Source organism: Chrysochloris asiatica, unplaced genomic scaffold (genome assembly GCF_000296735.1).
Source record: "Chrysochloris asiatica unplaced genomic scaffold, ChrAsi1.0 scaffold00472, whole genome shotgun sequence".
NCBI lineage: Eukaryota > Metazoa > Chordata > Mammalia > Afrosoricida > Chrysochloridae > Chrysochloris > Chrysochloris asiatica.
In genome coordinates, this window is record NW_006408990.1 from 640,187 (window position 1) to 656,338 (window position 16,152).

At 49.7% G+C, this 16,152-nt stretch overlaps 1 protein-coding gene across 3 annotated transcripts in view; it reads right to left on the minus strand.

Annotated features, from left to right (window-relative positions):
- Positions 1-16,152, minus strand: part of JAKMIP1 (janus kinase and microtubule interacting protein 1) — a 73,583-nt gene that overhangs the window by 1,781 nt on the left and 55,650 nt on the right. For all 3 annotated transcript variants that reach the window (XM_006877307.1, XM_006877309.1, XM_006877308.1), the window contains 4 exons: positions 13,614-13,682; positions 11,814-11,891; positions 5,008-5,214; positions 3,809-3,874 (listed from right to left, as the gene is read on the minus strand). In XM_006877307.1, the coding sequence (XP_006877369.1) occupies positions 3,809-3,874; positions 5,008-5,214; positions 11,814-11,891; positions 13,614-13,682 (420 nt within the window). The remainder of the gene's footprint in view (positions 1-3,808; positions 3,875-5,007; positions 5,215-11,813; positions 11,892-13,613; positions 13,683-16,152) is intronic.

Genomic DNA, 16,152 nt, shown 5'->3' on the forward strand with positions numbered 1-16,152 from the left:
GAAAACCCAATGGAGTACAGTTCTACTCCAACACACACACGGCCATCACAGGTCAGCCATGGAAAACCCGATGGAGTACAGTTCTACTCTGACACACACAGGGTCGTCACAGGTCAGAGGTCTTCTGATGAACTAGTACTGGTTGTTGTTACTGTTATTGGTTGGGTGGTGTGCCGTGGAGTTGGTTCCGACTCATAGCGACCCTGCATAGGGTTTCCAAAGCTGTAAATCTTTACAGGAGCAGAAAGTCTCATCTTTCTCCTGAGGAACAATTGGTAGTTTCAAACTGCCAACCTCAAGGTTAGCAGCCAGACTCATAACCACTTCCGACGCACAGGGACACGTAGAATGAAGTATTCCCCAGTTCTGTGTAACCCTCACCATCATCGACACATGTTAACCAGCTGCTGCAGCCATGGCCAGTCCATCTCTCTGATGGTCTTCTTTCTCTTGCATGCTGATTCTCGACTTTACCAAGCTTCTCCCAGGACTGGTCTTCCAGACAACAAAGCAGTACAAGAGACGTTGTCCAGCCATCCTCCCTTCTAAGGAACATTCCGGGTGTATTTCTTACAGGGCTGAGTTGTTCATTGTTTGGGCAGTCTGCATTACCTTCACCAGTGTCTGCCAACCCCATAACTCAAAGGCATCAATTCTTCAGGCTTTCTTATTCACTGTCTGGCTTTTGCAAATATGTGAGATGATTGAAAAGACCATGGCTTGGGTCAGGCACACCTAGCCCTCAAGTTGGGATCTTTGGTCTTAGACACTTTAAAGACGTCTTGTACAGCAGATTGGTCCTATGCACAACATGGCTTGATTTCTTGACAGCTGCTTCCATGGGTATTGATTATGGATCCAAATAAAATGAAATCCTTGACAACATCAATCTTTTCTCTATTTATCATGACATAATTCATTGGCTCAGTGGTGAAGACTTTTGTTTTCTGTTCATTGAGGTGTGATTCATACTAAAGGCTGTATTTTTTTTACCTTCATCAGTAAGTTTCAAGTCTCCTCTTCATTTTCTACAAGCAAGGTTGTGTCATCTGCATATCCAATCCGGATGCACGTTCTCCTCAGTTTATTTTCTCAGCATGCAGATTGAATAAGCACAGTGAATGGATACGGCTCTGGCTCACACCTTTCCTGGTTTTAATCCATTCGGTACTCCTCTGTTCCACTCAAATGTACAGGTTCCTCATGATCACATGGAATTCCTATTTTTTGCAATGTTGTCCATAATTTGTCATGACCCACAAAATCAAATACTTTTGCATGAAAAAGAACACAGTCAAACATCTTTCTGATATTCTCTGCTTTCAACCAAGATTCACCTGAAATCAGTAACGATATCCTTCATTCCACATCCTCTTATGAAACTGGCTTGAGTTTCTGGAAGCCCCCTGTTGCTATGCTGCTGGAACTGGTAGGGGGTGACAGCATTTGTTGAAAAAAGTGAAGTGTAAACAGACGGCTACCAAGTTTTAGACACATTTAAAAATCAGAAGCGGGAGGGTGCTATAAGTGGCTTCTGGAATCAGGTAGTTCTTATTTTCTACGTAAGGGAACTGAGAGCTCTGGGGGAGGGGAGGGGCTCCTGGTCCCACCATGGAGACCAGCGCTCCGCATCTGACCATCATGGCTGCAGGTGCTTCTGCAAAGCTCCGATGTGCTCTTGCTCTTGAAGAGTCCAGCCAGGAGCCACCCATGAGGACCCCTGCTTCACTGCCACCTCCACTGGGTTCTTCTAGACAGACAGAAGAGGAGAAAGGGACCCAGAAGACGATGCCAACGTCCTCTGTGGTTCTTGCTGTCAGGGCTGTGCCGGCTCCATTGTGTGTGTGCCTTGTTGTCTTTCAGTCTGCAAGAGCGATATGGTCTTGTCCCACTGCTTTTCTGCCTAATGCACCATGTGCACCCCAGGAAAGGAAAGGGAGGTGGGGTCGGTGCAGATGGCTCGGATTTCCCTGGTCACAATCTCGGTCACCGTGACTGACCCTAGGAGCTAGACCTCCCAGGCAGACGAGAGGCCCTGAGCAGAAAGAGCCAGGGTCTGGGGTCCCTGGGCAGCACTGGAGTCAAGCCCAGACACCTGTGTGCAGAACCAGATCCCAAGGCAGCTTTGAATTGGGTCACTTCAGACCTCCAAATCGCTGTAGAAGGTTGGGGGAGTGGGGGTGTCCTGCAGAATCTAGAGTTCAAGGTTCCCACTGGGTAACTGGATCCAGGACCCATGCACCTAGACCCAGACTCAGGACCCTGTGCACACTGATGATCCCAGATCCCATCTGTCTGGACCCAGGACCCCAGATCACCCTGGCCCTCTGTGCCCAGACCCAGGACCCTGTGCACACTGATGATCCCAGATCCCACCTGTCTGGACCCAGGACCCCAGATCACCCCGGCCCTCTGTGCCCAGACCCAGGACCCTGTGCACACTGATGATCCCAGATCCCATCTGTCTGGACCCAGGACCCCAGATCACCCTGGCCCTCTGTGCCCAGACCCAGAACCCTGTGCTTTTAGAACCTGTAGAATCAGCGCACTGCCTTTCTCTCCAGCACCCCAGGACAGGGGGCTCCTCTGTTTCGTCATGGTTCTGGCCACAGAGTTGACCTTCACCCTGTGTCCTAGGGAGGGTAGACTCCTGTCTATAGACACATGGGCTCTGGGGTCAGTGGGTAGTCACTGGCTGAATCTAACTGGGCTGGGCATCAAAATGATGCCCATCTCACCTCATGGACAAAGACTACACACCCTGTGGTTAGCGTGGACTTGCATGCACCCCTGCATCAGAAGGGGTGCCCCTGTTGCAGACCATGTAAGACTGGTCAGAGGTTCGAGGCCCTAGAGGCCCGAGTGTAACAGATCTAGCCACTTGGCAGTCAATAGCAAATTGTTTTTCATCTTAATATCTGGTTATGTTTTATTAAATGCAGACATGAGCCCTTGATAATCCACAGATAAATCCTAAAGCCCAGACTAAAAGTTGCAAAGTCAAGCCTTCCTCCAAAGGATTAACTAAAAACATTTTAGCTACTTCACAGTTCTTTGTTCTACAGACAAAAAAGCCATCCTCCCTGACTCTCTCCCAAGTGTTAGCTATTCAGCCAAGTTCCTGAAAACCTGGCTTAGGAAGCCAAAACAGCGGGACTCCACCCAAGCTTTTGTCCTTACCTCTCACCTTCCCCCAACTGAGCTCAGGGGCTATAGATATGTTAATTGGGCCTGAGAAACCAAGTTGCGGGCCTGGGATTCAAACCAGCGAAGTACAATGTAAAGTTACCTGAATGTCTGGAAAAGTACTGATGTTAGCTGTACCTTGCCTAAGTCCCTCCCAGCTTGGTGTGAAGCTCCTCCCCTAAATAAAACAGAGGCCTGGGCCTCCCCAGGTGTGCATTACGGGTTGGAAGGCATGTAGTAAAGATTGCAGTGCATTATAGGTTGGAGGGCATGCAGTAAAGATTGCAGGGCAGTGAGTTGCTGCCTGCAGAGGCCACAATGCCTGTAGTCCCAAGTCTGCCCACCAGTGATGCATCCACCCTGGCTTTGGGGTGCCTCATTGTCCCCCTCTTTCTGTCTGTCTGTGTATATATTTACCGCCACCAGGTATCTCCTCCTCGTGAACCGAACCCCTATGTCGAGGCCAGTCCCCGGCATGCCCCCACCAGAACCATGCTGCCCGGAGATGCTGACCACTGGCAGGACTGACTTGGGCCTATTGGGGAGACCCCAGAGGCCTCTGGGTAAGCACTGAGAGGTCACAGGGATGACAAGACAACAAATGCATCTACTTGCCCCTCACCTTCTCCTCCAGCTCTTTCAGATGCCTCTTCTGCATCTCCAGCTTGTCCTCCAGCTCCCGGACCCTCTGCAACACATGGGCAGGTGTCAGGGACAGTCACTCCTCGCTGCATGCCCAGTACCAGGGGACTGACAGTGATCCATAGTCCTGGGCAGTGGGACCCCCCAGCCCACTTCCTGCCACTTGGCAGTGTGCCCACATACAGTCTCACTATAGTCACCCCACCTTCCTGGAGCTGCCCACCACCAGACTCCCCAACTGCCATCCCCTCTGTCCTCGACCTCCAGTCTCAACCTGCTCACTGCCTCACCCACAACTCAGACATAGCCACTAATTGTCGAGAGAGATAGGAACCTCTCCCACCACCTACACAGTGGTGTGTGTGCATGCACTTCGTGTATGAGTATTTGATCATGTGAGCATGTTTCTACACATGTGTATGATACCTGTATTGTTTTGTGTACATTTTGTGTGTTTGTATGCATGCACGTGTGTGTCTGTGTGTGTGTGTACAGTTGTCCGTGTGTGTGGTTATGTGTGTGTGAGAAAGAGACACTGAGTGGGAGACACCCTCCTTCCACTCCTTTGATCCCTCCTGAAACGTTCTCTCCTCCTTTTCTGCCTGGTAACACCGTAGTGTTGGTCTCTTGTGCTTCTCCACCTGAGAGGTGAGTGATATCCCATCAGGACAAATGTCGAAGCACCCTCCATGGAAAAGTCCCGAAGCCAATTCCCCGATCAGCAGCTCTCAGAGGGCCACTGGGCACGTGTCCTGGTGTCTAGGTAATTCCAGAGACAGCCATCAATGGGGGACATCACAGACATGGCAGAGCCACCAATAGTCCAGCCAGGTTCCCTGGTATGGCATCAGCCTGGGAAGCCAGTGTGGTGTGGAAGGCAGACAACGGCTGGTACTGCCATTTATGGGGTTGGGGCCCTCATGATTGATTATAGAAAAGGTTTGCTTTGTATTACACCCCAGGATCCCTGTTCTCCTCCATTCCCCCCACACACACACTCCACCGAGACTGCTGGGGGCAGTCGCACACACACGGGGGAGGGAAGACAGAAGATGTGATTCAGTTCCCACACCATCACCTGCTGGGTCCCCCGGTGTCTGCCCACAGCATCCAAGCACACATGGGGAGTGAAAGGGAGGATGGGGTGGGCTTAGGTGTAGGTGTACACCCCCCAGTCACCTGCTGGGCTCTCTGCAGCTGCTCCATGCGTTCCCGCAGCACCTGGCTGTCACACTCACGGCTCTGCCTCAGGATCTGCCGACGCACCTTCTCCACAGCATCCCGCAGGTCCTCACGTTGACCTTCGCTCAGTGTCCCCCCACCCACCCTGCAGTCTGGCTCCTGTTGAAGTGCATCGTACAGCGTGGCCTCCAGCTCCTGGATCTTCTGAGTGAATGGAAGCACAGACAAAAGACAGTGACCATCGGGATGGGTTGCCACAAGAGCATGGTTAATATAAACCCGGATGTGTGCTCGTGTATCCATGTGAACTAATGTGCATGCATGTGTGTGTCTCCATGTGAAGCTATGTGTGTGCACATGAACCAATGTGAGCTGCTGTGTGCATGTGTGTGTCCACGTGAACCCATGTGTATGCATGTGTGTGCTCTTGTGAGTCTATGGGTGTGCACGTGTGTTTCCATGTGAACCCATGTGCATACATGTGTGTACCCTTGTGAGTCTAAGTGTGTGCATGTGTGTGTGTGTTTAAGTGGACCCATGTGCATGCATGTGTGCACCCTTGTGAGTCAATGTGTGTGCACCCTTGTGAGTCAATGTGTGTGCACATATGTCCACATGAACCCATGTGCATGCATATGTGTGCCCTTATGAGTCTATATGTGTGCACATGGACCCATGTGCATGCATGTATGTACCCTTGTGAATCTGTGTATGTCCATGTGTGTGCCCTTGTGAGTTTATTGTGTGTCAACGTGAACCCATGTGTATGCATGTGCATGCCTTTGTGAATCTATGCTTGCACATGTGTGTCCATGTGGATCCATGTGCACACATGTATGCCCTTGTGAGTATATTGTGTGCATGTGTGTGTCCATGTGAACCTATGTGTATGCCTTTGTGAACATGTCTGCACATGTGCTCATGTGAACTAGAGTGCATGCAATTTCATGCCCTTGTGAGCCTGTGTTTGTATATGTGTGTATCCATGTGAACCCATGCATGTGTGTGCCTTTGTGAATCTGTGTCTGCTCATGTGTCCATGTGAATACATGTGCATGCATGTGTGTGCCCTTGCAGGCCTGTGTATGAGTACACATGAGTCTTTGTTGCTCATGGCTTACATTTACTTCAGTCACTAGCAATACGGGTAGAGTCATGGCCCCCATATACATACTGAAGTCCTAACCTCCAGGCCTGTGAGCAATCCTCTTTAGAAATGGGACTTCCATTTGCTATGTGGATGAGGTCACACCAGGTTAGGGTGATCCTTCTAAGTGGTGTCTTGTAAAAGGACAGACTAGACACACACAGTGTGGTGGGGGCGGGGGGCAGGTGCCTGTTAGCCCCATGTATGAGTCCTCCAATGCTGCAGTAATGGAAGTATCACGAGAAGGGCTTTAATAAGTAGAACTTCATTTTCTCACAGTTCAGGAGGCGAGTGGTCCACATTCATGGCACCCTCTCTCTGTCTGCTCTGGGGAAGGCCCTTGTCTCTTTCCGCCTCTCTTCCCTTGATGCCCCTGAAGATCTTCCCATGGTGGGGCATCTATTTCCCCCTTCTCTGCTTTCTCCATGCCTGCTTCACCTGCATGAGATCTTTTAGATCTCAAAAGAGATGATTTCAAACACACCCGACCCTAATACTGATGTCCTGGTGTGGTGCCATAGGATAAGCACTGGACTGCTAACCATGAGGTCAGTGGTTCGAACCCATCAGTCACTCCTTGGAAACCCTATGTGGCACTGTGGGTATGACGCTGGACTGCAAAGTTGGTTTGAACCAGAAGGTCGGCAGTTCAAGTTCACCAGCTGCTTTTCAGAAACCGTATACCAGATCACTATGACTCGGAACTGACTCGGTGGCACTTAACAACAACAAAATGAGTCATAAATGATTCAATGGCACTTAACTACAGAAACAACACACTAATACTGTCTCATTAATATAAAAGAAGGAATCCTGGCATGGGACTCTACAATAAGCACTGAACCACTAAGTTGGTTTGAATGGCTGCTCCTCGGAAACCCCAACCAGGGTTGCTATGAGTCAGAACCGACCTGAGGGCACTAATCAACAATCAAATACAAAAGCAAACCCTGCACTCCTAAATGTGATTATAACCATAGAAATTTCAGCACTGATTTTCAGGGACAGAATTCAATCCATGGGAGTTTGGTGGTTCCACAGGACAAGCACTGGTCCACGGTTCAAGTCCTCTGCAGGAGGAAGATGGGGCTTTCTGCTCCCTTGAAGATTGAAAGCCTCAGAAACCATATACAGAGCCACTATGAGTCGGAAATGACAAGATGGCACTTGATGACAACTATTTCCATCCATAATACCAATAAGTCAAGGAATCCTAGAGCTAATTAAACAGAGGAGGAGAGATCACCTGCTGGGGTTGGTGCTCTGACTCAGACTTGGAGCCAAGGAATCCTGGGGCTAATTCCAGAAGCCTGCGGCAATAAATGGCTGTCCTTTAAAGTCACCCTCATGTGGCATTTTTGGTACAACAGCCCATAGACGATGAGCCATCCCGTGAGGAAAGGAATATGAACCTGAGACTTTGGCAAAGAGCTCATCACATCCCTGTCAAAGGAAATGCTGCCTGTCCTTCAGCAGAGTACAGCCAAGAATCCTCCAGTGGAGACCTCAACCAGAGTTCTCCATAGAGTCTCCTACAGCCTCGAGAAGTCCTATAGTAGAAACTTCAACCAGAGTTCTTCATTAGTTTCCTACAGAACTAGGAAATCCCTCAGTGAAAACTTCAACCAGAAGTCTCCAATACAGTCTACTGCAGCCTCCCTCTCTATCTTGGATTTAAGTTCCTGTAATTGTTCCTAATTGAAGCAACTGAATGATGCAAGAAGCATCAAAAGAAGATGGAAGGAATACACAGAGTCACTGTACCAAAAAAAATTGTTTGATATTTAATCATTTTAATAGGTAACATATGTTCTAGAATCAATAATACTGAATGAAGAAATTTAAGATGCATTGAAGGTAGTGGCCAAAAAACAAGGCTTAAGAAAGTGAAAGAATATAAATAGAAATCTTTCAACAAACTGATGCAGCACTGGAGGTCCTCACTCATCTATACCAATATATGTAGAAGACAGCTATCCAGACAATTGATTGGAAGATATCTGTATTTGTGCCCATTCTGTAGAAAGGTGGTTTAAAGGAATGCAGAAATCATCAATCAATATCATTAATATCACATGCAAGTAAAATGTTTTGAAAGATAATTCAACAATGGTTTCAACAATACGTCAATAGGGAGCTGACAGAAATTCAAGCCAGATTCAAAAGAGGATGTGGAAATGGGGGTATCATTGCTGACATCAGATGGATCTTGGCTGAAAGCAGCGAATACCAGAAAGATGTTTACTTGTGCTTTATTGACTATACAAAGGAATTTGAGTGTGTAGATCACAATAAACTAGGGACAACACTGCAGAGAATGAGTATTCCAGAACACTTAATTATGCTCATGAGGAACTTGTACCTAGACCAAGAGGCATTTGTTTGAATGGAATAAAAGGATACTAAAAAATTTAAAATCAGGAAAGGTGTGTGCCAAGGTTGTATCTGTTCACCATACTTGTTTAATCTGTAGGATGAGCAAATAATCAAAGAAGATGGATTATATGAAGAAAAATGTAGCATCAATATTGGAGGAAGACTCATTAACAACCAGCAAGATGCAGATAATACAACCTTGCTTGCTGAAAGTGAAGAGGACTTGAAATGCTGGTGGAGATCAAAGAGCACAGCCTTCAGTACGAACTTCAGTTCAATATAAAGAAAATGAAAATCCTCATAAATGAGCCAATAAATAACAGTGTGATAAACAGAGGAAAGATTGAAGTTGTCAAAGATTTTATTTTGCTAGGATCCACAACCAATGCACATGGAAGTGGCAGTCAAGAAATCAAAGGACGTATTGTTATTGCATTAGGCAAATCTGCAAAAGACTGCTTTCAAATGTTAAAGAGCAAAGATGTCAGTTTGAGGATTAAACTGTGCCTGACCATGGTCATTTCAATTGCCTCAGATATATGTGAAAAGAGGGACATTGAATAAGGAAGACGGTAGCAGAATTGATGTATTTGAGTGATGGTGTTGGAGAATATTAAATGTACCATGGACTTCTAGAAGAACTAACAAATCTATGTTGGAAGAAGAGCCAGAGTGTTCCTTGGAAGCCAGGATGGTGAGACTCCATCTCTCATACTTTGGACATACTGTCAGTAGGGACCAGTTCCTGAAGAAGGACATTATACTTGGAAAAGTGGAGGGCTGGAGAAAAAGAGGAAGACCCCCACCCAACAAGATGGATTGACACAGTGGCAGCAGCAATGAGCTCAAATGCAGCAACAATTATGAGGTTGATACAGGACTGGGTAGGGTTTCATTCTGTTGTGAATAGGGTAGAGTACGCAGGATGGACTCAATGGCACCTAACAACAACACAGTTGTTCCTAACTTGTGTCATTGGAACTTTCTAGAAAAGCCAGGGGCAGGCTCAACAGAAACAGCAGGTTCTGCATGGGAATAGGGTGTTTGTAAAAACGTCAAGGCAGTATAGAATCAAGGACAACCCAAGGTGGATGTGGAGGTGGATGCTGTGTTTTCATTTCTAACTGCCTTTCACATGTCATTGCACGGGGTCTCCAGGGAGCCGTGTTTGCTGAGCTGTCATTCATGCTGATGGATGTCTCTTCAGCTCCTGCCTCTGGAGTCCAGCCCAGAGCCTTGACGTCAGGGGTCAGAGGTCACAGGAAGACAAAACAGTCTTCATGTCTAGAAGCTTCCATGTGTGCTGAGCCCAGGTTATCTGCTTGGGTCTTTCAAAGACACTCATGGAAGCTGGTGTTTGGACATCATTTCATAGTTAGTGACTGTATTTCTTAGGTACAACCCATTTTATAAAAGACTTTTAACAACAAATGACTTGGACAAAGACTTGAATGTTCATGACACTGTTGGCCACAGAACTTTTGGCCCTCTCTCTATAGGGACATCTTTGAAATGTTGCCCCTTTCATCCCTCAGCACTGACCCATGGGAGGGTCTAGGAGAGGGTGCTCTCAGCTCTCAGAGCAGAAAAAAAGTATCATGATTCCACTTTACTCAGGTGACCGTGATGGGCAAGTTCTAATCCTGATACCTGGGAATGTGATCTTGTTTGTAAATGGGGTTTTTGAAGATGTTATCATTTAGGTTAACATGGGGCCATGGTGGAGTAGGGTGGGTCCTAATCCAGTCTGACTGATACCCTTACAAAGGAGGAACAGGAAGATGGCCACGTGAAGTGGAAAGCAGAGATTGGAGTGATGTGGCCACAAACCCAGGAAAACCTGGGGTCACAGAAGTCAGGCCACAAGGAAGGGTCCTCCCCTAGAGCCTGAGAGAGAACATAACCCTGCTGACCCGGGGAGTTTGGACCATAGAGGAGATCTAGTGGCACAGTGACTAAATGCTTATTATAGTGAACTATTTTGTCTCTTCTAGCCTCATTCTAACTCCCACCAAACGACTCTTTTCCTGCTGGATCTGAGTAAGGGAAGGTGGGAGAAGATACTGACAGGACGATGTGATTCAGGTGTGGATGTTAACAGAATTCATCGTGATTGTAAAAACTTGAAACTCTTGTGTTGTTGGGTCTAAAGCAAATCATCTTAGAAGCAGGATAAGGGGAATCACATTATCATCAAAGAAGAGCCAGGAGTGAAGCCCATCCTTTGGACCCCAAGATCCCTGCACATTGAACCTTTTCAACTAGGGACAGAAAGCTGTGACCCCAGAGGAGTGTCAGCGAAGCAGCAGTAGCATCAGAGCCATCAGTCAGTGTACGAGGCAAAGCAGTGGACTTCCCAGCTACAGAGTTAGCAGAGCTGAGAGATTGGGGGCAGGAAGCTTGCTTTCCGAGTGGGGTGCCTCCAGGCACTTATTTGGGGGAGCAAGGTTTGCCTTCAGAGCTAGAACTGAGTGCCTTCAGACTAAGGTTTATGGTGGAATGGTGTGTCCTGTGAGCAGCCCTAATAGACCTTTGTAACATTGGCCAGACAGACACAGAGACTTGCCTATGGACACAGCTGAGGAGACTGGAACTGTGCCCAAAGCATTTCTGACCCTGACTTATAACTGTCAACTCCCCTATTACACCCCGTAATGATGAGCATGGTGGTTGAGTTTTATGTGGCCATTACAGTGGATTTTCTAACCCTGCTGAGGAGCAGTGAGGGCGGTGGTTTGGTGCCACGACATTTGTGCATCCAGTCACTGCTCAGGAGAAAGATGGGGCAGTATACTTCTGGAAAGATTTACAGTCTAGACAATCCCACGGGGCAGTTCTACTGTGTCCTACAGGGTCCCGGTGAGTTAGAGTCAACTCAACATTCGGGGGTGGGGGAAGACAGTAAGCCCCAACTTTGTGACAGCATTCCCAGGTGACTGATACAAATAGCAAGCCCTGAACCAGTGTGGCCCCCACACAGTGATTGTGCAGGACCGTACAGGAACTGTGTGCTCAGAGCGCCACCAGCCTCACCCATGTAGTCCTTGGATCCATCTTGCTCTCCTGTTTATAGGAAAGCCCACTCTGTGATCCTAAGTTTAAATAAATATCCATATATGAATAAACATAAAAAAGACAGCCCCTGGTCATCTGAACAAACACCGGTATGTCCACATGAACTCTGGATAGTTCTCTTAAGTCATAGATGTGGAAAATCTGACCCTGCCCTAGCCTGCAGATGTGGTTTCCCTAAGGGAGAGGAGCCCACGCTCCATCTTACCAGGTGAGCCTGGTCCAGGGCCTCCTTCCTGTAGTCCAGCTCCTCCTCTAGGTAGCCCTTCTGTCGGCTGAACAGGTCCTGGAAAGGGGGAGGGGCTGTGACAACATAGCCTTCAGGGTCAGTACACCCACCCTCCACCCCCACCCCGTCCAGAGTGTGACCATCACCTGGGGTGAACAGGGACCTAGTGGCCTCCCACCGCTCTCCACCTAACTGAGGGAACTCTTCATGACACACCTGGCTGCCCTCAAGACCTGGTTGTCATGGGGGCCTGGCTGTGAGCCTGACCAAAAGCTACCCATGCCCAAGCATGAACCACAGTGCCCTCTGCACTCTTCCCTCTCAGGTCACCTCCTGGAACACCCAGCATTACATCCTTACACATCCCTAGTTCAACTCCAGGCATGCCCCACGTCACCTTCTGACACCCCCCACGTCACCTCCTGACACGTCCCATGTCACCTCCTGACACATCCCACGTCACCTCCTGACACGTCCCCACGTCACCTCCTGAAATGCCCAACATTACATCCTTACACGTCCCCAAGTCACCTCCTGACACATCCCATGTCATCTCCTGACACATCCCCATGTCACCTCCTGACACCCCCATGTCACCTCCTGACACGCCCCATGTCACCTCCTGACACATCCCATGTCACCTCCTGACACGTCCCCACATCACCTCCTGAAACGCCCAATATTACATCCTTACACGTCCCCAAGTCACCTCCTGACACCCCCACGTCACCTCCTGACACATCCCATGTCACCTCCTGACACGTCCCCATGTCACCTCCTGACACGTCCCCATGTCACCTCCTGACACCCCCACATCACCTCCTGACATGTCCCACATCACCTCCTGACACATCCCCACGTCGCCTCCTGACACGTCCCACGTCACCTCCTGACATGTCCCCACGTCACTTCCTGACACGTCCCCACGTTACCTCCTGACATACCCTGTCACGTCATGACATGCCCCACATCACCTCCTGACATGTCCCCATGTCACCTCCTGACACCCCACGTCACCTCCTGACACATTCACTCAGGTCTTCGGTCACTCCCACACACACACATCCAGTGGTCCTGTAAGCACAATCATTCTGAAAGTGGATCTCCTTCATTGAATAAAGAGACAGAGGGCCAGAGAAGACTGATTCTTGCCTTACTGGAACTTGGTGATTGGAGGTGGGACTAGGAAGCCCAGGCCCATCTCTCATGCTACTGGACTGGACAAGGGTCCTCCTGCCCAGGAACTTGTCCTCCTTTTCCCCTCTTCTACCAGGAGCCTCATACTGGACCAGGATGGCACTAGAACCTTCTCTCCTGGTGCCTTCCCCACCACCCCCACCAGGCAAGTGCCTCTGTCCACTGTCAGCACCACGGAGTGCCCAGCACATGCCCAGTGGCTTCTAATCCAGCATCGCCCTCCCTTGGACTCACACCTGGTTCATGGACGGGATACAAGGTCATGTCTTCCCTGTCGTTCTCCTGATCAAAAGGGGACAGTAAGCTTGAGCCTATCTGAGCGCACTGACCCAGTGCCTCCTATCACGGTCACAGCTCCCCTACCCTCTCACACACCAGGGTCCATGGCAGGGACCTCGCCCACTTGTTCCTGAAGCTTGTCCCTACAGAGTCCTGAGAGAAGCAGAGACTCAGGATGCACACCAGTGACCACGGAGTGACTGAGAGAGTGGCAAGCAGGAAAAGGCACTCGGAGCAGCCAGGGGCAGAGGCCCATGCAAATAGGCTATGAAGTCACACAGAGCCCTCCCAAGCCCGCTCTACCTTCTCCTTCTCCAGATCCATCATCTTCTGGGTCAGGGCGGCCTCGGTGCCTTCAATCTGCTTCAGCCACTGGAACACATCAGGGAGGGCACAGTGGGTGAGGGTCGTGTCTGGACCCCCTTGTGAAGGAGGGCAGCAGGTGAGCTATGGCACACACACAGGTGTGTACACAGGTGAGTGGTGTGGTCACATGGTCCAGGTGTAAGGGAGGGAGGCAGGACAAGGTGGGGGGCATGGGTTCAGTGCACAGTGAATATAGGGCATGGGTGTGAGCATGTGCTGGCCGCTGCCTTCCTACCGCCCAGGCCCACAGTGTGACAAGGGCATGGTCACACCACTGGGAGTGAGAGTTTTAGCCCAAACCCCACCACTGTCCCAGGCCAATCTGGGGTGCTTTAGCTGTCAGCACACATGAGGCACAGGTCAATGGGAGAGAGCCACAAAGCACCTGATAGGTGTGCAAGAGACATACAAGGTGAGTATGCAAGAACCCCAGGGTGAACTTGAGGACACAGAGAGCACACGGTGTGGAATGGACACCTGTGGGGACAGGTACAGGTGGGGCACATGCTGGTACAGATGAGGTGCACACCCATGGGAACTGGTACAAGTGGGGTGCACCCCTGCAGGGGCTGGTACAAGTGGGGCATACACCTGTCACCTGTGAGGACAGGCAAAGGTAGGGTACACACCCACAGGGGCTGGTAAAGATGGGGGGCCAAGTCTGAGAAGAGCACACACTTGTGAGAGGCATGTAAATGTGGGTGCACACCTGTGAGGGCAGGTCTAGGCAAGGTGTATACCTGTAAGACCAGGCAAAGGTGGGGCACATGCCTGCAGGGACTAGTATAGGTTGGGTACACACTTATGAGGACTGGTATAGGTGGGGCACACACTGAGGACAGATACAGGGTGGATGCACATCTGCAGGGGCTAGTACAGGCGGGACAGCAAGTCTGAGCAGAGCACACACCTGTGAGGGCAGGTCTAGGCAGACCAGATATGGGTGGGGCACACCTCTAGGTTTCTGCCTTTGTTCTCAGTCTGTGCTGGGGTGAGTGTACAGTGGCGGGCATGTTTCTGAGGGGCAGGTGTGTGGGTGTGTCTTTATGAGGAATACACCTCTAAAGGGCGAGTAGCTCCGTGGGGTGGCTGTGTCGGCAGGTTCGGAACATGTCAGACCGAGTGACTGACCTTGTTGCTAAATCCAGACACTTCTCACCTGTAAACCTTGACCTCACCCAGGATGGACCTCACCCAGCATGGACCTTACCCAGGATGGACTTCACCCAGGATGGACCTCGCCCAGGATGGACCTTACCCAGGATGGACTTGCTGACCTGTCCTTTCTGTATGCCTGCTTTCCTGAGCTCCCGGACTCCTCTTGCATCCCTCCTCGATACCCTCTCTACTCCTCACCTGAACCACCTCCCTGTAGCCAGACCCTCTCCTGAGCACCCCTCCATGTACCCACAACTCTGTCTTCACTCCACATCCCTCTGCCCTCTCAGAATCACGCATCCATTCCTGCTCAACACCTGTGAGGACACCCGCAGCCTCTGCACTCTCCCCTCCCTCAAACCAGCCAGTCCTCTGACCAGCACATCATCCTCAAACAGGTTCAAATCCCTGCACCTCAGGGCATTGGGCACGATGACCGTCAAGAAGCTTCCAGTCACTACCTACTCAGCCCACAGCCCCCAAGTCAGCTGACACCTCCTGCAGGAAGCCGGCCCTGCTTGCGGCACCCACGAGTCAGATGTCTTCATCACCTGCGGTCACTGTGTTGCACACTCACTGACCTACTGCCATCCCTCATCTCCCAGCCAGGCCCCAGCATTAGATCATAGCAGGTATGATGGGGCTTTGGGATGCAGAGTGTGGAGGGCTTGGGGTTGGTTCAGGCAGAGCTTCCCCATCACAGGAGCTCTCTCATGTTAAAGCAGCTTGGCCCAGAGAGTGAGTCGAACCCTCAGCTAAATCTTGCTAAGAAAGGATGTCTGGTTTCTGAGGAAGAAGCAGGCATGTTTTTTATGTTGTTGTTGTTAAGTGCCGTCAAGTTGTTTCCAACACATAGCGACCCTGTACAGGGTTTCCAAGGAGTGACTGATGAGGTTGAACCACCGACTTTGTGGTTCAAAAGGCTTTACAGTCCAGCACATTAACCCACAGTGCCACACCAGGACTGTGTATGGGAATATTTCATTTTTAATGTCACAAGATGAATAAAAATTAAAATGGAAAAGAAACCCCATTTGGATCATTAAATCCAACTGCTTTTTAGGACAGGTTTGTACAGCACAATGTTGGGTTTTCTGTTAAAAAGGAAAAGAAAAAAAGATTTTACCTAAACAGAAGCCTGACAAGTACTTCCAGTGGTCAGAGAGGAAGTGAGGGCAGGGCAGGTCATGAGGCACAAAACCCACTGACTTCTGTGAGTCAATTCCAACTCAAAGCAACCCTATAGACAGAGTAGAACTGCCCCATAGGGTTCCAAGACCCTGTACCACCCCCTAGGGAGACTTCACCGTCCAGTTGG